The 25,261-nt window shown below is 50.7% G+C and overlaps 1 protein-coding gene across 1 annotated transcript in view; it reads right to left on the bottom strand.

Moving 5' to 3' along the window:
* LOC140903748 (aquaporin-5) overlaps positions 1 to 9,721 on the bottom strand; it is a 40,560-nt gene extending 30,839 nt beyond the window's left edge. The window contains exon 1 of the mRNA XM_073325508.1: positions 9,191 to 9,721. Within this exon, the coding sequence (XP_073181609.1) occupies positions 9,191 to 9,721 (531 nt within the window). The remainder of the gene's footprint in view (positions 1 to 9,190) is intronic.
* Positions 9,722 to 25,261: the final 15,540 nt, after the last annotated feature.

The following is a 25,261-nucleotide window of genomic DNA, read 5'->3' on the forward strand; positions in this document are numbered from 1 at the left end:
CTGCAGTATGTAGATTATTTGTTAATTGCCACTGTGGGCCAAACCCCCTGCCTTAAAGCCACCGTGAGCCTCCTGAATTTTATTGGACTCCAGGGATATCGGGTAGCACGGAGTAAGGCTCAAATTGCCCTCCCAGAGGTACGGTACCTCGGGTTTCACATATGGCAAGGGGAGCGTCAGCTTTCAAGTGAAAGAAAGGAAGTTATCTGTCAAGTTCCTACCCCAAGTAACTGTAAGCAGCTCAGGGCATTTCTGGGTATGGCAGGCTTTTGCAGGATATGGATCCCAGAGTTTGGACTGTGGGCTAAACCCCTGTACGACTGTGTAAAAGGAGCAGATCATGACCCCTTCTATTGGACCCCAGAGGCTGACAGGGCATTTAAAATCCTGAAAAGAAAACTGATGGAAGCCCCGGCTCTGGGCCTGCTGGATCTCTCTAAGCCGTTTCAGTTGTATGTACATGAACGAAAGGGGGTGGCCCTAGGAGTCCTCACACAGCTGTTAGGAGCATGGAGACGTCCCGTGGCTTATTTTTCTAAGCAACTGGATCAGGTTGCAAAGGGTTGGCCGGCATGTTTACGGGCTACTGCCCTAGTGCTTGAGGAAGCTGAGAAGCTAACATGGGGAGGGGTTATGCAAATCTATACTCCCCATATGGTCCGAGCCTTATTGGATGCAAAGGGAGGGCTTTGGCTCACCCAGGCTCGGATTGCTCGGTACCAGGCTAAGCTGTTAGAGAACTCTGAAGTCACCTTACAGCCTTGCCCCTCCCTTAACCCAGCCACTCTCTTGCCAGAAACAGAGGAACAAAAACATGACTGTTTAGAGAGCATAGATGTCCAGTACTCCAGCCGTCCGGATTCAAAGGATGTACCGCTCCCAAATGCAGATTATGAGTGGTACACTAATGGTAGCAGTACTGTAATAGATGGGCAAAGGAGGGCGGGTTATGCTGTTGTGACCCTCCATGACACCGTGGAAGCTGAAGGTTTGCCTGCTGGGACCTCTGCCCAGCTTGCCGAACTAATAGCCCTGACCTGTGCACTTGAACTGTCAAAAGGAAAGCGGGTCAACATTTTTACTGATTCGAAGTATGGTTTTGGTGTGCTGCATGCTCATGCTGGCCTATGGAAGCAAAGGGGAATGCTGACAGCCCAAGGCTCCCCAGTCAAGTACGGGCCCCAAATCCTCCGGCTCCTAGAAGCCGTACAACTCCCCTCGGAAGTGGCGGTGGTACACTGTAAAGCCCATCAAAGGGAGGATCAAGATGTGGCCAGAGGTAACGCCCGGGCAGATAGAGAGGCTTAGCATGCTGCCACCCTGCCATCCCCTCAGACTGAGAACGCCCATGTGCATGCCCTTAGCCCATCAGGAGGGGAGCTTCCAACCCCTCAGTACTCTGGGGAGGAGAGACAGCTAACTGACAAACTCGGTCTCCGGGAAAAAGAGGGATGGCTCCATTCTCCGGAAGGGAAGGTCCTCTTACCAAAGGGCCTGATCCAGCCAGTGCTGCAGAAACTACATCAAACCACTCATGCTGGCAGGGAAGCACTTATCCAGCTAATGGGAAAATACTTTATCACTTCCGGACTCCGACCCCTGGCTGCCCAGGTACAAGCGGACTGCTTAGTCTGCCAAAAGAATAACCCCCGACCGGGACATCCTGTGCCACCAGCTGCCCTAGAACCCACTCCGGGCCCCGGACAAGTGGGGCAAATAGACTTTACTGAGTTTCCCCGGACCCAAGGGTTCAAGTATCTCCTTGTCTTCGTGGATCGGTTCAGCGGATGGCCAGAAGCCTTCCCATGCCGTAACTGCACTGCCAGGACAGTGGCCCTCAAGTTTGTTAAGGAGCTCATTCCTCGCTTTGGACTCCCCCTGTGGATGGAATCTGTCAACGGGACACACTTCACGTCAAAAATCATCCAAAGCATCTCACATGCCTTACAGATCCCCTGGAAACTCCATACGCCCTGGAGACCGCAAGCCAAGTACCAATCAGACCCTTAAACGGCATCTCTCAAAAGTGTGCCAAGAAGCCTCACTTTGATGGCCTGATGCTTTGCTCCTCGTCCTACTTTGTATCCGCGTTCTCCCTAAGGGTAGATTAGGGCTTAGTCCCTTTGAAATTATGTTTGGAAGGGCATGGCCTATGAATGGCACCCCGGTTCTGTCAGGGGAATGGGAGTTGGGTAATGTTTTTTTGTCACAGTATATGTGTTCCCTGTCTGCTGTTCTCTTGTCTCTTCACAGGTATACCAAGGATTCCCAGCCTCTCCCCTTGGACTCTCCCGCCCACTCCTTACAGCCCGGTGACTCTGTGCTTGTTCGTACCTGGAAGGACGAGCCTCTCCAGGAAAAGTGGAAAGGACCCTATACCGTCCTGCTGGTCTCCCATACAGCAGCAAAGATCGAGGGACACAAGAACTGGATCCATCACTCTCGTCTGAAGGCAGTACCTGCCCCCTCGTCAGCAGAACAGTGGACCGTCCAACCTGCTGACTCCTCATCTAGTGACGATCTCGGGCTAAAGCTACTGTTTAAAAGACACAAATAGTGGGCTCCTTTACGCTCAAATGGGCCCACCCAGGTACTGGAGACCCTGGGTTGGGAAGACTCTAGTGATAATTAATTGGGTAACATTGTTATTCTCTGTATTGGTATTTCCAAACTGTGCATATCAGGAGCATAACTCCTTTGTTTTGCTTGCGCACCATGTTGCTACTTTAACAAACCAAACTGATTGCTGGGTATCTGCTCCAACTCCACTGTCCCCCAAAACGGGAATGCCCCTTGACATGCTGCCCTTGACCCTAGCAGAATTAGCCACCACCAAAGAGCAGGAAAGAACGGATTCGCCGTTCTGGAACAAGACCTTTTTATAGCAAGCCACCTATCAGGACCAGGAGTATTCAGTTGCCGTACTCACTGAGGGAGTGTTATGTTTTACCCAAAACCAATTTGATCACTATGGGCGTCCTGTGGGAAAGAGCTCCTGTGTTATTACAATGTGGGCTGATGGGTATTGGATAAAGACCAAAAGCGGAAGCCAGCAGTGTGGGTGTAATGGTTCCTCCCCTTTTAGGGAAACTCTTACAAATAATCTTACCAAAAAAAAAAAAGAGTTTGGAAATATAACTTGCCGTCCAGTTAATATCTCCAATGTAGCAAGCCAATGGTGGGTTTGTAGTGGTCCCCATGGCGAGTGTAATTTGAACGGCACAATTAGAAACGCCCCACTTGTACCCAATCAGGAGGATGGGATGCCCCCTTAGGGGCATATGAACTGTTTGGAAAAGCAGCCAAAGCAGCCTTAAATATCCCAGGAATCCCCTTAAGAAACAGTCCTTACTGGGCCCTACAGGTACACTATTTTGTATATTTTGTAAAGGCTTACAAGGTGTTGCCAGCCAACTGGACAGGTAGCTGTTATATAGCTCATGGAGTTCCTCATCTTTCCATAACTGCCACACTGGCCAAAGGAAAGATTAGAAATGCCCGAGACACCTCTGTTGAGTCACGAGAAAAGACCCTGCGGCGACTGACTACAACATTGGAGGGCAATATGAAGAATTCCCTCACAACTGAGAAGCTTGTAGGGTGCTCTGTACTGGGAATAGCGCCACTGTTTTCCGGGCCAGCCATGGCATGCATAGGCCGCTATACTGTAAGGCTGCAAATGGTACTTGAGAAAGTTGCCTTAGAGTTAGAGGACTCGGTTAGTGATTTAGGGTCAGCAGTAAAAACATTAAATAAAGAGGTACAGCAGCTCAGGACGTTTTCCCTCCAAAACAGGCTGGCTTTGGACTATCTCTTGGCATCCCAAGGAGGGGTTTGTGCCCTCATCGGGTCCCGATGTTGTGTATATGTAAATGATAGCAGTTATGAAATCTATGAAAAGGTGGTACAGGCTGAGGCCCATGCCCGAGCCGGAGCACAAGTTGCCTATACTGCCCCAGAGAGCGATTGGTTGCAAACCTAGTTTTCAGGCTGGGGTTTGTCGTCTTGGCTTGGTGGTTTATTTAGCCTGTTATTGAAACATCTCTTTCCTGTATTGCTTGTATTACTGGTATTATGCTGTGCAGTATCATGTGTCAGGGCCCTTTTGCAAAAGTTAATAAGTCATTCTCTTCAGGGCTACCAAAAAATGCTTATGCAAAGTCCTATTGTAAAGAAATAAGTAGCCCAAGTGAGAAAACTCAGAGCCAAGGCTGTTGAGTGTTCTCAAAGGAGGGAGTTGTTGGGGACACTGGGGCATGGCCACTAGGTAACTCAAGGGGATGGAAGACCATGAGTGTCGATGAAGCCCCCTCGCACTAGGCCCAAGTGTCCTTGGCCCCTCCCCCCCGCCCGGAGGCACTCGCAGCAGTTATGCTGAGGATCTGCAACAATATGTTGCAGAGTCAGACAGAGAACAAGGGAACTAGCTGGGAACTGGATTGGCTGGCTATATGGATACTTAGGGCAGCTTGCTATTGGATAAGTATGCTGAAGAAAGGATGTATAAAAGCCTGTGTAACTTCCTGCTCTGGGTGCAGGATTTGAGATTCTATTCTCCCTGTACCTTTTTGCAGCTGCAAATAAACTTTTCTGCTTCTCCACCCCGTTGTGATTATTGGGTGAAGCACACCGGGTAGCAAACCAACCCCTGCTGTTGTTTTGCCTCTCGGCACTGGGTGCCGGCAACAGCTTTGCTCTTAACTTTAGGGCCTTTTTGACTAACCTTCTCATTGTATTGCAATCTTCCTTCCGTATGGATCAGAGCTCGGTTGCTGATGTGTGTTAGCAACTAGTCTTCTGATCACATGGTGGATTCCTCTCTCAGTAAGACACATGTTGTGACAGCCCCTTGCTCCTACTGTGATGATGTAGGCAGGAACTCTGCATTTTAAACACAGGGCCAACCTAGCAGAAGTAGGCCAGCCACCTGCCTGCTGCAGGAAGGACCAACCAAGCTTGAGGCCCCATTGTCTTATGTGCTGTACAGAGTAGTAGATGGGCCCTGCCCTGAATATCTTAGAATCTGAACAGACATGCCAGGCACAGGATGAGGGAAAGGGGCAGATCAGTGGCTTCACCCTTCTCCCACTCTCATTCACCCCGATGCACTGGGTGCTCTGCGGCTGGTCATTATCACTAGTAGCTAATGCCACTGTCACTGAGAGCTCAGTGCCAAGTGGTAGCAGAATCAGGGTGCTGTCACGGAGCAGCAAACTCATGCAGTGCATGTCAGTCAGCACCATGGGCTCCCCCATTCAAATCCTTGACTAAGCCTCATTCACTTCACTGGGAGTTTGACCTGGGTCAGGACCTCAGATCTGGGCCCTTGAGCTGGAAAAGTTCTGCTGGATCAACAAGTCCATCCTGCCCAGCCCCCCAAGGCATCAGCTCAGGATTAAAACTGGATGACAGTTTCTGGACAAACCCTTTCTTCGCCCCCACCCCCCAGGAAATGCAGATTCAGATTGACTGAAACATTTAGTGAACTCGTGTCAATTTCACGGAATTGGAAAAAAATCCGAAACAATCAAACCACTTTGGGTTTTTTATTCAAAGCAACTTTTGGTTTTGAACTTTATTCTAATTTTATATTTTAAAAGGTTAAAAAAAAACTCACGTGAAACACAACAATTTTTTCCCCTGACTTTTTTGGTTCACCGAAAAAATACAAAAAACCAAAAATCATTTCCAGGTTGATTTTTTTTTCAGATTTGTTGGTTTATACCATGAACCAAAAGAAAAGTTTATTCACACAGCTCTATTCAGGCTTGTCCCTTACAGTGCATTTAGTTTCAAGGGCAGACAAGACCACCAGTTTGAGATGGCTGGGAAGTCCTGCCCCATTGAAGTCACTGGGAAAAAACTCCCATTGACTTCAGTAAACCAGGGTTTCACTGGATGTATTACCTGGCAGGACCAATGCCCTAGGAGCTATTCCAGTTCGTCCCTTTCCCTATCCTGGAGATGGATATTAATCCCTAGATCCACAAAGAGTCTCGTATCAATCCCTTGTTATGTGGTGATTAATGTAAAGGTCATTACAGCTTTACAGAAATGCTAAGAACAAGCAGATTACGTCAGTGGCACTCAGGCTCATGGGGCTGTTGGGAGCCTGGAGCAGACTTCACGCATGTCACTCTCTACACGAACCCCTACTTTCTTTCCAAAGTGTTTGGTCTCAATTTTGGAGATTTTCGTGAAAGGGGTTTGCTGCACTGGTGAGATGAGCGTTCTATCGCTAGGATGACCAGAGGTCCCGTTTTGGCTGGGACAGTCCCTTCTTTAAGCCCTGTCCCGGCCGTCCCAACCTTTTTGGCAAAGGTGGGCGTTTGTCCCGTTGACTCTTGCCAACTCGATCAAAATGTTTTTTGTCAAAAAGTGGGATGTGGCGGAAGATGCTGGGGCAGGGCGGTGGCGAGCGGAGATGCCAGCCCTGCGTGGGGGGCGGAGGCGGAGGCAGGGCTCGGGCAGGTGGCAGGCAGGGCTCAAGGGACGCCAGCCCCAACCTCATGGGGGAGGCCAGGCAGGGCTTGGGCGAGCAGCAATGCCAGCCCCCTGGAACGGGGGCTCAGGTGAGTGGCTGGGGCCAGTCCCATTGCGGGGCTGCGGCTCAGGCAAGTGGCTCCAGACAACCCTGCGTGTTTGGGGGGGTGGGGGGGAGGGAGGCTCAGGCTAGCCCCAGGTGGGGGTGGGGAGACCTCGGGCTATCCCCTTTGGGAAATCTCATCACCCTACTTATTGCAATCCCAACACCTCCACATTTCTGCTAACGTGCCTCTCTCCTGGCCTGCGAAACCCCCTGCAATTCAGGTGGGGACCCACCTCTGCCGATGCACCTGAATCCTGATCTGCAGCTCCCCCTGCCCATGCCAGTCTTGAGTCCCTGTGTCCCCTCCCCCGTCCCTTGCCAAACACCTCAGCTCTGGCCTGTCCCTGGTGATGGGGGCTGCTGGTGGTAGCAAATTGTGACTAGGTAGCAAAACACAGCACCTAGGTGTCAGTAACAGCTGCTGGTAGGGGATTAGGACAGGGAGCACTTTAGATCTCTGCACTGGCAGGTTGCTGTATTAATCTGCTTGGCTGGGGGAGCAGAAAGAAGAAGGGTGCCCGGGGTCCCAGTGCACAGGAGTCCCCCCGGAATGGGCTCTGTACTCAGGCAGGTAGCTTGGCAGGGCAGGCGATGAGGGAACGGGAGCTGCTTTCACAGCCCTGGGACCTGCCCTGGCATCAGGAGTAATGTGGAGGGGAACGGTAAGGGGTCGGGGCTGGGCTGAGGGAGGGGACAGTGTGGCACCTTTGCGACATGGCACATGTGTGAGGAAGAGATGGACCAGGCAGTGGGGTTGGTGAGGGAGGTCTCTGTGCCCTGGGAGGGGATTCTGGTGGTTTGGAGGAGGGGGCATTTTGTAACGAGATGTGCAGAGCAACTAAGGAGCTACCCAGCCCCTCAGCTTCTGACCCCGTCTGCCATCACTCTCACATTAGGAGACTAGGGCAGGGATTGTGTCTTCCCATAGCTGCCCCCAGCAATAAGAGGTTCCCCCATGCAAACCCAGAGCCTTCTAGCAAATGGAGCCAGAACCTGCCTGTAAACCTAGAGGCAACACCAATGACTGCTGACGTATCTGCTGTAGGGCACTTCCTCTGGCCTGTGTTGGGCAGGGATCAGACTGGATGATCGCAGTGGTCCCTTCTCACCTAGGAATCTACGAATAGCCCCCTCTGCCTGTCTGGTCCTCAGCCTTTTCCCTGTGTGGTGCCTAGTCTGTCTTGGGCCCTTTCTCTCTGGCATTATGCTTCCCTCAGCATTATCCCAAGCTCTGCGCTGAGCTGTGCCTGATGGATGGACTGACACAGCCTGGCAACACTAAGGCCAGGTATATTTCCCCCATCCTGTTCCTCACTCAGCTGCATGGAAGGGGTCCAAACCAGGGGGACAAAAATGCATCCAATTAGAGTGACAGGCCATATCACAAGAGTTGTTACTGGAACGGGCTACAACACCCACAGAACACAGGCAGCGCCGTGGCAGGAGACCCCCCTCTGGCTCCCCAGCCCAGTTTCCTGTCCCAACCCAGAACAGATGAATCTTCAGAGGAAGGTGCACATGTTTTATTTTTACCCAAACAATTTGGTGAGACTGGCATGAATTTGCAAAATGTTTCGGTGTTGCTGACTCTGCCTTTTTCACTGTAAAAAGATTTTGGGCAGCCAAAAAATTTTGCCCAGCTCTATCTTAGCCCTGGTCTACACTACAAAATTACTTCAGGATAACTATGTCATGCAGGGATGTGAATCCATGTAGCTATATGAACCTAAGCGCCAGCGTAGACAGCGGGTGGATTAACTAAATCCACAGGAGAAGTTCTCTCCTGTCAGCTTACAGCGTCTTCATTAAAAGCGCAACAGCAGTGCAGCTGTGTGCTAATGCATCCCTTTAAGTGCAGACCTGCCCCAACCCCAGTTTTTGTTCTGCACTCTTTGGGGCCTTCCTGTCTTCAGTGATAGGCATCCCGTATGTGCTGAATTCAGTGCAGACTCTCACCCCAGACACACACACCCTGCTCTCTCCCCTGGAGTCGTTAATTTCTGATTGGTTTCCTTAATCTAAAATTCTTTTCATCTGGAACTGAAAGTAACTGTCTTGTTCTTTGTGTCTGGACAAGAACACACTAGAGCTGAGCAAAGGATTAATTTTTTTCGGTTTGGTCACCAAACCAAAAAATCTGGAAAAAAAAATATTTGTTTTGAACTGAAACTGGATTTTTTCTGTTTCTCTGACTGAAACAACAAATAAAGAAACAAAAACAACAAAAAACATTCTTTTCAGACTGAAAAACACCTGAAACAAGATGGAAAAAAGGAAACCAAATTATTTTTTTCAGCTTTTGCATTCCACTTTGGGTGTTTTTCAGCCTCTGGTTTTTTGACTGGGTCGGTTGGTTTATAAATTGAATTAAATTTCAAAATGAAACCTTGTTTTGAAATGAAAAGCCAAAATGTGTCATTTTGAAAGAGTCAGAACAAACTGCTTCGGACACAAAGTTCAGAGCCCCCCCTCCCACCCAGTCCAGAACCACACAGAGTTGGATTTGATCCAGGCCCATCTCTAATGCACATGGCCCATCTCCTGCTTGGGGACCTCTCTGAGAAGAACCAACCCCCCAGGGCCCTTGAGCTCTTTACTCACCTTGTTGACACCCATCTCCCCCCGGGCGTATTCTGGAGTCAGCCCGTAGAGAAGAGCCGAGGCGGTGATCCCCCCAAGCAGCTGCGCCAGGATGTAGTACATGGCCCAGGCTGGCCTCACTTTCACAGCCACTAGCATGGAGACGGTCACCGCCGGGTTCAGATGACCGCCGCTCAGGGGCAATGCACAGTACGACATGACAGCCACCGAGCTCCCGAAGGCCAGCGACACATGGAGCGGGTTGGGGGAGGCCAAGCTGCAAGGAGCTTGCGTCCCCACGTCCCCCAGGCTGAGTGTGGCAGCAGCAGCTGGCGCGGCTGAGTACACGGTGCCACTCGGCTCAGAACCAGCCCCGGAGGACTGGCTCTGGGCAGTGATGCCCAGATTCCCTGAGTCAACTGCAGGCTGAGTCCAAGGAGTGATGGAGGCCAAGCCGGTGAAGAGAAAGATCCCGGTGCCCATAAACTCAGCCAGCAAAGCTTTGAGGAGACAAACGTCCCAAGCTCTGCAGGCCACCCGGGGCAGCTCCATCCTAAAAAGCGGCGAAGGATCCCAGGGCACGAGCGACGCTCTAGGGCTCAGTTCTGTCCCCTTTGCATTTATAGCATCGCCCCCTCCCTCTCTCCTTCTGGAGCAGGTGCTACACAGACGTCAGCAGAAGGCGGGGACTGGCTTGCAAAGGTATTGAGGCCGGCAGGCTATCCAGAAACAGGACCCAAAGTGGTGCAGTGTCAAGACCCACTACTAGAGGCCTTGGCCAGAGCATGGCTGAGGCTGATTCGACCTGGCTTGGGCAGGGTGACAGAGGTTGGCGGGGGGGGCATGGTGCCTCCTGCAGATTGCAGCGTCCTGCTGACCAACCAGGAGGGATGCACTATTCCCTTCGGCCAGCTCCCCTCATGGATAGGGGATGATCCGGCCTCCAGCTCTTGTGTGGGGAAGAACCTCCTTCCATCTTCCCTCTCCCACGCTGCACAGGGCAGCACCCATCCAAGGGCAATGAAAATATCTACCTGCCTAGTGTACAGAGTTGTCGGGGGGGGGCTAAGGGCTGGGCTCTGCCAGCACTCCCAGGCAGAGCGTTTACCCTATGAGCACTCCCGTTGACCTCAGCCGTCTGCAGGCTCCACTGCTCATTCCATCCTGTGCAAATGTCTCAAGTGAGGGATAAACTCTGCTCCCTTCTACCCTTCTGCCAACTGGGAGGGACCCCACAGAATTCCAGGGAGCTAATCTCCACTTGCTCCGGCCCTGCATGATGTTATTATGTTGGCAACCACTTAACGGAGCAACCGAGGGGAGATTTGATCTGGTTTGCCAGCCCCGCTGCATAGAGCAAATACCAGAACCCAGCTGGGAGGGATCCAGCTGCAGTGGGAAAATCCACCAAGGTCAGAGGCTTTTCTAACCCAAATTTGAACTCTGATAATTTTACGGCTTCCCCATCACATCACTCTCTTCATCCAGCCCCCCCCACCCATGTGACGAGGGACGCCCCTCAGGTTAAACCCCCCTTTGTCTCCATCCCACATGGGTCTCAGGGGACCTCACGCTCATGACTGTGTGCTATGGAGGTAACAAAGGATGACTCCTGAAGCTGAGCAAATACACCACAGGCCTGATGCCCTGAGGCCATATACTACCTCTAGCAGGTTAGCGCAAATGGCAGGGACTTGATCTTTTAGAGCTGCAGGAGGTGAATTCTCTATCTGCTTAACTTCTGAGCCACGGTGGTGTCTGTTGGTGGTGATTGACACATCCCAGGCTTCTTAAAAATAGCCGGGCTTTGAGCACTTTTTCATGAAATGGACTTGCAAGGGAGGGGAGGGGGATAATCAATTTGTCAACAGGATCTCATGCATCCAGCAAAACCCCCTCCTACCCCAGCTGTGGAACTGTATGCAAGACAGGTTGGGCCCTGAAAGGTCATCCTAGAACAAAGAGGTTACAGAGAGTGGATCAGATTAGAAATGGAAAAACAGAAACATAAGCCAGGGAAAATGTAAAGTATTTAATCAAAATTATTAATCACAGGCTGAGTTGTTGAAATGAACCTGCCAAAAATACTGACGGCTTCTAATATACCTCTGTGTATTTTATCTAAAATCCAAAACATACAAATACAACAGAGATCAAGTCTCAGGCCTCGCTGTTTGGGGAGAGGATTAATTAGTTTGGGCTCTGTCGCAGGGCCTCAGCATGTGCAGAGAAGGCCAGGTGTATGGAGGTAGTTTTAAACCAGGCATTGCTAGTTGAGGTACACGCACAATGAAATTCACAGAATCAGAAGCAGGTTCTGTCCCATTGAATTCCCAGGGCCGCTGTCCAGTCCCATGTAAAATGGCATTCACCAGGGGGCATTGACATAGGTTTTGAAGTTTCTTTTATTGCAATAAATATCCTTGGCTTTCTATAGGAGAGGAAAAAATGCCCTATAATCAGACATTCAAATAACTGTGTCATGTGCAAGTGCAGCCCATTCAGCAGGACAGAAGGCGGTCTCGGCATCACTGTTCCCAAACGTAGCAATGCTCTCTCAGGGCCACCGGGGTATTATCCATGTCCACTTTGCAGTCACAGCAATGTCTCCCCCTCTCCTACTGCCAAGGCAAGAATCCAGCAACTGGCATTGTGGCTTCCTTGTCTACCTGGTTTTGCATAAGGCTTTTTTTTAACTTTTAACCATGGGATCCGTAAACAGGACTGAGCTAATATTGTTGTATCTGGTCTTCTCAATCCCAGGCGGTGGAAATAGCGAAAAGCCCAGATCTTGTGTTATTTCAAGACCATAAAAGGATTGTTCAGGCAAGATCTGGCCCATGAACAAACCATAAATAAGCATCAGTCCTGAGCCATTTAGATCCCAGAGTCCATATGTGAATCCATCGCATTGCTGATCAGGGCCATCCACACAGCCCTGAAAAACAAGGAGCTTGGGGGAGTGTTTATTCATTCAACTTTGCAATTGTTTGTGTGAATGTGAATCCTGATCCTAACAATCATCTGTACTTATCTGGCCCCATCACCATGGTATCAGTCTTTAATGTCTTTATCCTCATAGCACCCCTGTGAGGCAGGGCAGGGCTATTAGCCCCATTCTACAGAGGGGAAACTGAGGCACAGAGCCGGGGTAAAACGTTCCAAAGTGCCTAAGTCTCATTTTCAAAACTGATCAAGAGAGGTAGGCGCCTAGGTGCCAGTGAGAGTTAGGCGCTTCCTCAGTGCCGAAGTCACCTTTGAAAATCGCATTCTAAGTGACTTGCTCACCGGCACACAGGAAGTCTGCGGCGGAGGTGTGGGGGTCTCCTCGGTATCCAGCCAGCCCCCTAACCCCTGCACCACCTTACTGTCTGCCCCACTGAAATCAAAAGGGACTCGACGGGTGACACCCCCGGCACAGTATCAGGCCCTTCATGCTGGCAAAGGTCTCTGCTTCGTGCCCAGCAAGCACAGGGCAAACAGCAGCAGCCTCAGCTGCCATGATACCACGTGCCTCACCTCCGATCAGGAGAGAGTCCCCTTACGGGTGACAGTTGATTTTTCCATGTGCACACTCAGAAACCGCCCCAGAGCAGGTGTGTGAGTGCTGTGGGCTCCCCCTGCTGTCTCTGGAGTAGCAGCTCCTAGCAGAGCCTGTTCAGGTTAGTTTCTCTGTGAGCGAATGCAGAGTAGAACTCAAGACAAGCCAGCCCAGTTTCATGAACTCACAGGCTATTGCTCCCCAGGTTATAAGCCATTTCGGAGCCTGGTTCTTTCCAGACGGCCAGCGAAACAGACGCTCAATAGGAGCTGGCTTTATCTGCAGCCTGCAAAGGGTTTTGGTTGGTGACATTCTGCCCCTGAAACCCAGCAAACAGATTCCGTTCTGCTTTCCCTTGGGCAGGTGCTTTCTGAGATTCTATAATAGACAGCGTCTAATTAAACCCAGTGGAATCCAAAGTGTTTTGGTTACAGCCACTGAAAGCCGACGCATTTCTCATGACGCCAACTCATCTGGGAACAGTCTTGGCTTATTTGCACCAGTTTGACTTCTGATTAATTCTGTCTGACCCCCAATGACGGAGCTGGCCCTAAGGAGCGGAGTGGAGAGGGAACCAACACTTCGTAGGCTACAATTTCCAGCCACAGAGCTGGTCACAAATGTTTGCGTTGACTCTATGTGATGTGTAGTATGCAGTAGGCCCCCCAAATCACATGACATTGTTCCAGCTCCCTGAATGGAAGAAACACATTAAGAGAACAAAGAAAGAGGCAGTGTCTGCACTACAGAGCCTATGCTGGCATAGCTATGTCTGTCCATGGTGTGGAAAACACCCTGAGCAACGTAGTTATGCCAAACCCCACCCCCCCCACCCCCGTGCTCAGGGAGATGGTGTTACTCTGTTGACAGAAAAACTCCTTTTGAGGTACACTGTGACTACCCTGGGGCTAAGCTGGCATAGGCTCTGCAGTGTAGACACAGAGGAAGAGACCCCCCCCGTGCTCACCTGTAGCCGTGGAATGGATGAGCTTACGTAACCCACCTATCAGTGTGTGTTTGGGGTCTCTCTCTTTGCCCGATCCAGAGAGTACGTATGTCTGTTCTAGCCCCAGCTGGACAGAGACTCATGACTTCAGCTCTGATGGCTCCCTGCTTCAGTCTCAGGTGTGGACCGAGAGGACAAGCCTCATGCTTGTTTTTCATGGCTGGAGAAACAGAACGTGCTCCAGACAAACACTCCTTTGGCATCGCCCGCTTTCTCCTTCCCGGAGCGTTCTAAGGACGGGGTTTACTGGCAGCATGCATGCAGGAAAAAGCCAAGAATATGAAAACAGAAGTGCTTTGGAAGCATCTGTATTCACATCAGCAACCTGACAGGGAGTGCTGTGAATGGACAGGGTTGTGATGTGAGCTGCCCCCTGGCCTTGCACGGCTCAGCGTCGCCCGTGGAAGCAGAGTCTGTGCAGGAGTGTTTGGGGAACGTCTCTTCACCTTCCTTGGTCACGTTCCAATTGGGTGATTTGCTCTTCATTATTCATCTGGGTTTCAGCCATCCAGCCAGGGAACCCCAGCAACATCCCACGACGTAGGAAACCACCACCCACCCTCTATAGAGAATGGGCAGCGTGAACCTTTAGCCCTGCAACCAGAGAGGGGTCCAGCGAGTATTCAGGAGTGATGACCGTATCTGTAAGAATCTGGGCCAGTTTGGGAATGATTCCTGGAGAGCAGAGGCGGATTTACAATGAAACACACAGTGCCCTGGCACGGGGCCCCCCAACTACAGGGAGGGAGCCATTTAAGAGCTGTGCTTGGAGGCACACATGCAGTGCGCTCTCCCAGCTGGTGAGCCGCACTCCTGCTGGCTCCCAGGCCTCCTGCCGCAGGCATGTTTTTTTTAGAAAGTGCTCTTATCCAAAGCACTTTTTAATAGTGAGCTAACGGTACAAACAATATTTGGAAAGATCATTAAGTGGTCCGCCAAGACCCCCAGCGATTTTCAGGTGGTCTGTGAAAAAAAAAGTTAGACTACAAAAACAATCCAGGTACCTCACTTTATTTTCATGTAATTCCTATTACTTATAATATAGGAGGAGGATGAAGAAAAAAGAATGAAAAACAGGGATGGGGGAGATACGAGAGAATGTTCTTTTTCTTGGCTGGGTCCCGAAGCGGGGCCCCAAAAATGAAGCTGAACACAGGGCCCCACTCACTCTAAAACCACCACTTCTGGAGATAGAGAGGAAGAAAGGAGCAAAATTCACTGGATAATTTACTGGGGACCAATCATTCGACCGGCTTCAACAGTGATTTTTAACCAACATCGACAAGAATAAATAAGTGCAGTTCTAATGTTTTTTCACTAGATGGTGGTGTAGGCTAAGAAAAGGGGACGGCATTGCTTTCTGAGGAGCTGGGTGTAGTAACCCAGCATTGTGAGTCGGGGAAGTAGGGTGACCAGGCAGCAAGTGTGAAAAATCGGGACAGAGGGTGGGGGGTAATAGGAGCCTATATAAGAAAAAACCCCAAACATTGGGACTGTCCCTATACAATCGGGACATCTGGTCACCTGAGGGGAGAATGGGGTACAGAGCCTTGCATCTCTAGGTCACTGGGCCAGAGATAGGTCTGGGATGTTGGGCTATGAGTGGCAGTCCTGGCCCACTTGTTCGTGGGCGTGAATTCACATCACCTGGAGGCAGGAGACCCGGACCAGGCAGGTTCAGCAGAGAGGCCAGAACTGAGCAAGGATGGAGACAGACCAGCCCCTAGAAGTGGGCCCTGCAGGACTGGGTGGAGGCGCGTAGCTGAAGCAGCGTGAGAAAGCCCATGCCCTCCCCACGCCGCGGCCGACCTGTGGCAGAGGAGTGACACTGTCTGGGATGTCGACCCAGCACTGTCCTTCACATTGGGGCATCAAGCCCAGCATGGGTACATGCCGCTCAGAAAAGTGTCGGGGCATTCATAGATTCATAGATTCATAGATATTTAGGTCAGAAGGGACCATTATGATCATCTAGTCTGACCTCCTGCACAATGCAGGCCACAGAATTTCACCCACCACTCCTAAAAAAGACCTCACACCTATATCTGTGCTATTGAAGTCCTCAAATTGTAGTTTGAAGACCTCAAGGAGCAGAGAATCCTCCAGCAAGTGACCCGTGCCCCATGCTACAGAGGAAGGCGAAAAACCTCCAGGGCCTTCCAATCTGCCCTGGAGGAAAATTCCTTCCCGACCCCAAATATGGCGATCAGCTAAACCCTGAGCATATGGGCAAGATTCATCAGCCAGATACTACAGAAAATTCTTTCCCGGGTAACTTGGATCTTACCCCATCTAAAAACCCATCACAGTCCATTGGGCCTATTTACCATGAATATTTAATTACCAAAACCATGTTATCCCATCATACCATCTCCTCCATAAACTTATCGAGTTTAATCTTAAAGCAAGATAGATCTTTTGCCCCCACTACTTCCCTCGGAAGGCTATTCCAAAACTTCACTCCTCTGATGGTTAGAAACCTTCGTCTAATTTCTAATCTAAATTTCCTAGTGGCCAGTTTATATCCATTTGTTCTTGTGTCCACATTGGTACTGAGTTTAAATAATTCCTCTCCCTCTCTGGTATTTATCCCTCTGATATATTTTTAGAAAGCAATCATATCTCCCCTCAACCTTCTTTTAGTTAGGCTAAACAAGCCAAGCTCCCTGAGTCTCCTTTCATAAGACAAGTTTTCCATTCCTCGGATCATCCTAGTAGCCCTTCTCTGTACCTGTTCCAGTTTGAATTCATCCTTCTTAAACATGGGAGACCAGAACTGCACACATTAACAGTGCAGAGCCTGGAAACGGCAGGGGTGGACTCCAGCGGGCCACCCCCAGGCACAGATGGTGCCAACCCTGTAGCTACCCTCAGTGATCAGTCAAAGAGGTGGCAGCTTTACCCGAGCCAGTGCCTGAACACTCTCAACATCACTCACTTCTTCCCTGCTTAGCAGCTCATGGGGTCAGGCCCTGAACTCCAACCCCACGGGAGCTTTCTCCGAGGCTCTTTCATTCTGCACCCCAGGGCTGGCATGGGGTTTTCTTGCATGCTGCAGGCAGCTGAGCCCTGAGTGCCATCGGGAAGCTCTGTGTACCCTCCCTGTGCTGGGCAGAAAGGAAGCCATGCTGGCAGCTTGCCTGCTCTCACTTGTGGCTTCTCCAGGTATTTTCCCTCTGTGTTTTGCCCAAATTAAATCCTCCTCTCCTCACCAGTGAAGAAGCAATGGGCTTAAATTACAGCAAGGGCAATTTAGGTTGGACATTAGGAAAAACTTCCTGACTGTCAGGGTAGTTAAGCACTGGAATAAATTGCCCAGGGAGGTTGTGGAATCTGTCAGAGAGAGAGAGAGAGAGTGTGTTAGGAACAGCTTAGACAAACACCAGTCAGGGATGGTCTAATTATTACTAGAATTCAACCCAACCATGGCCCACACACCCAAATATTAAGAGCTTATATGTACAAACCAAATAGGGCACTCCCTAGGCGTTACTGTAATACACCTAATAAATAACATACCGCGCCTAGCACACTGGGGCCCTGGTCCATGACTCGATGCCTAGGTGTTACCGTAATGCACCTAATAAATAATATTGGCTGACTTGAGAGACCATACTGGCCTTTAAAGAGGAGCTGTGTTCCCCTGCGTGCTCCCAGGAACTCACTGCTGGGCACCAATGAACCTCAACACCACCTCCTGGTCTGAAGGAGTCGGGTGAGCTGTGCACTCTCCTCCCAAACCTGTAAGTCTGGTAACTGACTGCACAGGGCTGGCCATGGAGCTGCCATCAAGGGTGCCAGCTCCCAGCCAGGCTGCATGTAGACACTGCTCGATCTGAGAATGAGTCTTCAATGTTCCATTAATCTCACCTGGGAGACGGGAGATTGGGGGGCAGGGTCCATTTCCTTCCAGTCAGAGGCCAGTGGAGAGCAGAGATTGGCACTCTTATTATCACACCAGAAGAGGCTCTTTCACCCCACTGGTCAGGGTCCACATGTACTAGGGTTCAGCTGCTTGGAGATGGTTTTTGAGCAGGACCTGTGAGCTCCTCCCCTCTCAGCCAGCAAATGGGATCTGTAAGAAGCAATTTCGATCCATTAAAATCTCACTTTTCTCCATCAAGGGCCTGGTTCTCCTCCTGCCTTTCCCCTTGTTTTGTCAGTTACACTCGTGCAAAACACATGGGAAACCTTACCCTGGGCTGTAAGAGCTCAGGGTCCTACCTACAAAATGATAAGAGGGGGGGATGTTCTTAAGCATCTGGCTGCAGAAAGAGTTTGGGGCCTGGGATCAGTGATTTTCTGGTGCCCGGCAGCGAGAAGACCAGGGTAAACTGTATCCAGAGAACATCCTACACGGAGCATCAGTGACGCTCTAGGGGTTGATTTTCAAAGGCACAGCTTGCACTTAGGTGCCTTGTTCCCAGGCACTTCGGTGGACCCCTTTGAAAATCCACCCCGCCGTCTGAATTCTTTTGCATTGTACAGACAATGAAGCCAGCTGGTGTTTTCTTTCAGCTGCCTGCATGAACCAGCGAGAATTGTTTCCTTCCAGAATGGAACAACATCCATCTCCGCCCAATTGAGATTGTCAGGATTAGCGATTTGCTGTACATGGAACGAAGGGTCCAGGAATCTGTCTCTTTCATAGAAATGTATAGAAACAGGCCAATAGCCTACAAACTCTTCCTCTCACTTCCCCTATAGGGGGTCAGCAATACAGGAAACCCAGGAGATGAATTTTAGAACTAACCCAAAGGCTGAGAATGATTGGAACGCACGGTTATGGCCGTGCACAGAACCTTAACGCTGCCTCTAGACGCCTTTAGACAAATGTATCCAGATGAACCAAATGATTTCATCTCATCAGTGAACGCAACCCCTAGGCTGCTCTCCTCGGACGCACACTGCGGCTGTGTCATCTCTGGCAGTTCTGCGGTGATCTTCTGCCCAGAGAAAAGGTGTACTTCATAAAGGCCTGGTTGGGCAAATAGCAGTCTGAAGGCCAGTGTTCTCCTAGCTCCGTGGGTCAGACTTGCAAAGATATTCCTGTGCCTGAAGATGCTGCTAAGGGGATTTGCAAAAATGCCTAAACAGGTTCAAAGTCAATGGAAGTTTGGTGCCTAACTCACTTAGGTTCCCTCAAGGGGGAAGCTACCTATCAGAGGCAGATGTGATGTGCCTCTGTCCCTATATAAGGCAGTTAACCCACTCCCATACGGAGCACAGCTGCTGATTGAAAGACAGCTGCGAGCAGAAAAGCAGCAGACAGTTAAATGAAATGAGCCAATGTCTGAATGAGCGAGCACATCCAGCCAAAGCACCTACCCAGAGGGCTCTTTATCTGTCTCCGTCTACTCAAGCTCACACCCCGCCCCTCGGCCTGTCTAGCCTAAGTTTTTCTACAGCATCTTTAATCTAAAAATGGTTAAAAGACGGGGGGGGGGGGGGGAACCAAGAATGGGAGCAAATGGTCTGTCTTCATCCTGGCAAAATGGTTACCAGCAGATGCCTCGAGGTTCCGTGCTAGCACCAACATTGCTTTGTGTTGCAGAAATGCCACTTGCGGTCCCAGCATTTTTGAGTTTTATACAGAAGGCCGGGATTCCACCACAGAGTGACGGGTACTGTGTCCCCTGCCCAGAATTACAGCCCTCGCTCTCAGACCGGAAGAGGAGCTCTGGGTGCCTCAAAAGCTTGTCTCTCTCACCAACAGCAGTTGGTCCAATAAAAGATATTCCCTCACCCGCCTTGTCCTGTAGAGCTTGCTCTTGGAATGCTGAATTAGTTCCCTGAGAACTGACAAGCTAATGTGTTAATTAGTTGATGAGTTTAAATGAATGAGAAGATGGGGCGTTAAGATACTGAGCCCCCAGTGTCAGACCTTGTCCAGCTTCTGTAGAAGACCTGGCTGTGGTTTAACCTCAGGGTGCCAGAAGATCATGGACACAGCAGTGAGGTCGGCACCATAGAGGCACAGAGGAGAGCTCACCACATCCTGACCAGCCACGGGGGGATGAAAGCCTCCCTCCCTGCATGGCCTCTTCTGGCAGAATATGCAGAAGTCCTGGAGCTATCCTCAGCTGGGGAAATGGCCATTGCTCTACTGACAGAGCAGATGGCTCCCAAAGACAGTCCCATGCCCTGCTCAGCTGGGATCTGTGGGCGAGCCTATTGTTACTCATGGGCCATTTGAGTCCCTCGGCCCAGCTCCTGGCATCCACCCGAACCTCCATTTACTATGGCATTCAGTCTCAGGCAGCTCCCTGATCCCAGCTGGGTGGGGGTGCCAGGCCCAGCTCAGGGGCTCAGCTACCACTCCTGAGGCTAAAGCTCTTTGTTTGGATCAGGCGGGAGGGGAGGAGGATTAGAGATTAACGTGACCTTAAATTAAGCTCCAGTCCTGGTGCCACTTTATGATTCTGCTCCCTTCCCTCCCTGGAGTTGGGTAGAAACAGGAGCAGAATAATAAAGTGAAACCACCCCTTCCCCAGCGCAGCAAGGCCTACATCCCTCCTCTCCCCCCCGGCACTCCTGCCTAACCCTCTTGCCCTGCTGACCCCTGCTGGGGGGACCCACCAGAGCACCTCCCCACAGAGCCACGGGGACCCCGTCCACCACATCCCCAAGCCCACCCCACCTTGACCAACAGGGGGAATTCATGGGCCCACCCTGCAAACCCCAGGCGGCTCAGTGGGAATGGAAGCCTCTGTAGTAGTAAAAAGAAAAGAAGGACTTGTGGCACCTTAGAGACTAACAAATTTATTTGAGCATGAGCTTTCGTGAGCTACAGCTCACTTCATTGGACACATTCAGTGGAAAATACAGTGGGAAGATTTATATACACAGAGAACATGAAACAATGGGTGTTACCATACACACTGTAAGCAGAGTCATCACTTAAGGTGAGCTATTACCAGCAGGAGGGCGGGGGGGATGGGGGGAGGCGGGAATTTTTGTAGTGATAATCAAGGTGGTCCATTTTCAGCAGTTGACAAGAATGTCTGAGGAACGGTGGGGGGTGGGGAATAAACACACCACACAATCAGAGGCTCGTTCACCTGCACATCTACCAATGTGATATATGCCATCATGTGCCAGCAATGCCCCTCTGCCATGTACATTGGTCAAACTGGACAGTCTCTACGTAAAAGAATAAATGGACACAAATCAGACGTCAAGAATTATAACACCCGACGGAGAACACTTCAATCTCTCTGGTCACTCAATTACAGACCTAAAAGTGGCAATTCTTCAACAAAAAAACTTCAAAAACAGACTTCAATGAGAGACTGCTGAATTGGAATTAATTTGCAAACTGGATACAATTAACTTAGGCTTGAATAGAGACTGGGAGTGGATGGGTCATTACAAAAAGTAAAACTATTTCCCCATGTTTATTCCTCCCCCCCAACCCCCTTGGCTGTTCCTCAGACATTCTTGTCAACTGCTGGAAATGGTCCACCTTGATTATCACTCCAAAAGGTCCCCCCCCCCTCCCGCCCCCCGCTCTCCTGCTGGTAATAGCTTACCTTAAGTGATGACTCTGGTTACAGTGTGTATGGTAACACCTTGTTTCATGTTCTCTGTGTATATAAATCTCCCCACTGTATTTTCCACTCAGTGCATCCGATGAAGTGAGCTGTAGCTCACGAAAGCTTATGCTCCAATAAATTGGTTAGTGTCTAAGGTGCCACAAGTCCTCCTGTTCTTTTTGCAAATACAGACTTACCCAGTTGCTACTCTGAAATCTACAGTAGTAGTTTTGTATCGGCCCAGCAGAGGGCGCTCTCAGCCTGTCTCAGACAAGCCGCAGGTGAGGGGTTCATTCCTACAGGGCAGTTGGACCCAAAGAGCTTTGGGGGAGTGGGGATGTTGAACCAGCTTTTCCGTGTATCCATCAAGCCGCATCCAGCCCCCGTCTCTGCAGAATCGGAGCCCCTTGCAAACACTGATGGATTTTAACGTTGGTATTTATCTGTATTGCGGCAGTGCCTCCTTGCCCCAGGCTTGGCCCAGGACCCCACCACGCTAGACGCTGCCCAGACACAACAACGAGATGGCCCCTGCTATCCATGAACTGGGGTAGCTGGGAAACGGAGACATTTCAGACCTGCATCTTCAAAAGCAGCCTCTAATGGGGATTTGGGTGCCCGGCTTTGGACACCTGAAGCCAGATGCTTTTAGTGTGTAGAGCACTCCCAGCCCCCGGGAGCTCAGCAGCGACAGGGGCTCAGAACTAGAGCTGGTGGAAGTTTCCCAGTGGAACGTGCCTGCCTCCCCGGCATCCCACCTGGAGGCTTGAGCCATGGCTCAGGACTTCGAGCTCCCTGCTCCTTGGCAGGGAGCCTGGCCACCCTACCAATGGGTCCGCAGAATGAAGATGGCTCCCCACCAAATCAGCCACGCCTGTCCGCCTGACAGATGCGCTCCTAGGCGTGTTTGCAAGCTGCCGGGTTTTGCATTCACGCTACTGGCTAGGGGCAGGGAACGATTTGCTCAGTGCTAGTAAAACTGAAACGGGACTTGGCCGAGCTTTTCAGAGCCAGGATCCGAGAGGTCAAGTTACCGAGGGCTGAGTGACCGGCCGGGAGAAGATCAGAGATGATGGCAGGAGTGAGCGCTCGCTGTGCCTCTGACAAAGAGACGGCCTGTTCCGTGCGCTTCCAGATGGGAGGCTGAAACCGTGAGGACAGAGAGAGGAAGATGTGGACTTTGCTCTCTTCACCTGGAGTCAAGCGAGAAGCACAAGGGTACAGGCCAGACTGAGCTGCTTTGGAAAGGCCTTTCCCATGCACTCCCCCAAGTCTACTCTGACTGGTCCCTCCCGTACATACCCATCCATTCACACACCCCTCTGTGCACACTCCCCAGCCTCTCCTGTGCATGTACCCACCGTGTGCACACACCCCTGGCCACGCTCACTGGCCTTTCAGGCCCTCCTCACTGGTACTGTATGGTCTGGGCAGCCGTGGGGGCGGGGGGCTGCAGGAACTTCCAGCCTCACCTGTTCGGGTTCCTGCCTTTTCCTGAGTTCTTTGGACCCTTGACATTTTTCTGTGTTTACAGGAAAGCTCCCTCCCCCAACTCCCCCTCACCTCTTCCTCCCCCCAAGACTAAGGAAAAATCCCATTCCAGCTTTAATTGAGACGCACCATCTCCAAGCCCCAGCCCTGCTGCAGCTCAGCCAGTGCAACTGGAGCCTTGGTGCCTGGACACATCCAGCCCGCCAGGGCTCTGAGCTCCATGCTGCTGGGATGCAGGTCGAATGCTAATGCTCCCAACGGCCCCGGGGCTGCTCTAATGCAGCCAGGAAACCAAGCAGCCACCACCAGGGCCTGCAAAGCCCTTTTACTCTCTTAGCAGCTGGGCTGGATTACACCCCGCACCGCCCGCTGGGAGGTGCCAGGCCCTTGCTGAACATTAAAGAGAGATTTTCGCAACAGGATTCGTCGGAAAGAACAGTTTACCCACGGCGCGCTGGTGAGTGGCGCAGGATCTGTGCGAGGCGGGGGGCAACCAGGCTGCGCTGGGCGTGAGGGTTTACTTGTCCTGCCTGTATCGGGAAGGACTGGCAAAGAGCACACGCATACAATTGATTACACCCAAATCCCCTCTGACGTGGGGAACAAGACAAAACCGCCGACTGGTCTGTCTAGCCCTGAGCTGGGGGCTCTGCTGCTGCTGCGCAGCCAGACATTCCGGCTGCTCCCACGGGGAGCTGGGCAGCAGGTTTGACAAATTATTTTTTTGCCGAAAAATGCATTTTTTAGGGCCCAAATGCAGCCCATCTTTTTTTCTGCTGGGGGAAAAATATTCAAAAGGGTCAAAATGTTTCACCTCAACTTGTCAATGGGAAACGGTGCCCCGCTTTCAAATGCCCTTGTTTAAACCCACCCACCCCCATAACAAGGGTGAAAACACCCAACCTGTCCGATTCAAAATAAAAAACCGCAAAACCGTTCTGTTTGACTCAAACCCTTTCTGCCAGCTGGACACAGAACGCTCTGGAGGGTTTTGGTTCAGGGAAAAGAAACTGAGTTCAAATCAGATTTTTCACTTTGCACCCCAAGCCAGCAATTCTAAGTACTCAGCACTGCCTAGGAGCCTGCAGTCTAGGGCAGCACTTAACTTGCAACGTGCACCTAAATCCCATTGACTTCAGTGGGATGTAAGCACATGGAGATGTGGTTAAGTGCTGCCCTGACTAGGGATTGGAGCCAGTCAATAATTTTCCTCTTTAGCACTTTTTGAAGGGTTCCCTTTCTAGTCACTGCAGCCAAAGCCTGTCTCTTGACTAGAACAAGAGGTCACACCAACTATCTCTGGACACCCCTCAGGGTGCCGTGAGAAGGCACATGGCCAAAGCGGAGTGACTTTCCCCCAAGGGTGCAAAGTCAGGCTGCCAGGCTCCCACATAACCAATTTCAGTGACAAGAGTCACTTGAAACCAAAAATTATCCCAGCATCTTTTTTTAATGGCAATATTTCAAACATGAGCATGGCCGGCAAATCTGGCAAAGGCACAGGATCTTCCAGGAAATGACACCTTCAAGCCCTTCTGGATTGATGCAACTGCTTTGTGGGCTTGTGCATTTCAGGTTACATAGACTCTGCCACTGTGTTTTCAAAGGGCTGGGATACTGCTATGGAAGCCAAGAGAGAAGAAACCTTGCAGCACTCGGATGCAGAGGTGATGGACACCTCACACCTAATAGAGACAAATAACCAGCTCACAGGCTTCAGGGCGGCAGCTGTTTGCTGCAGAGATAAAATCAGAGCTTTCCCCCTCGTGCACCACCGCATGGAAGGGCTGGTTTAAACCCAAAGTAACCCCACTGAAGTTTATTAATTATGTGTTGTTATTTGTATTGTAGTAACACCTCGGAGCCTCAGTCCACAACCAGGACCCCACTGGGCTAGGTTCTGAAATGGAGTTACACCAAATCTGCATCAAGGTCACTGAGCTCCAAAGCCAGCCCATAACTCAGAAATTGATACCAGGGATTGGAATTGCATCTTTTTCTAGGCTGTCCTGCCAATTTTTGCTGACTTTTTTTTTTTTTTTGGAACGAGAGCCAATTGTTATTTAATATGTATTTAATACTGCCAGTAAGGGCATCCTCTGCCAGCCCCACCTGAAACATGCTGTCTGGGAACCTCCCATTGTGGCCGTGCAATGGAATTTACGGGTTAAAGTCAAGGAAGCAGCCAGAGGTCTGTGTATCCATTGGTCAATGCGCATGGGTCGATGTCCCTGACAGAACTCAGGCACCGTACTATGTTTTATCCTAGATAGCTTGATTGCAGTATAGTCACTCAATGTCTCCCCCTAGTGACTGATGCCAGTCGCTATAACAGACAGCTACATATTCACGCTGACATGCTGTTCTTTCAGCTCAAGAGGCTGTGACCTGGGTCACGGGTTCAGTCCCATGGCAAGCGTGGCCTGTTTATATAGGTGAGCTCAGTTTGTTAGCCATGCATTGGGAACCCTTCCCCACTCTCTTGCTCCGTCCGTGGCACTCTAATTTGGATAACAGCT

This window comes from Lepidochelys kempii, chromosome 27 (assembly GCF_965140285.1).
Source record: "Lepidochelys kempii isolate rLepKem1 chromosome 27, rLepKem1.hap1, whole genome shotgun sequence".
NCBI lineage: Eukaryota > Metazoa > Chordata > Testudines > Cheloniidae > Lepidochelys > Lepidochelys kempii.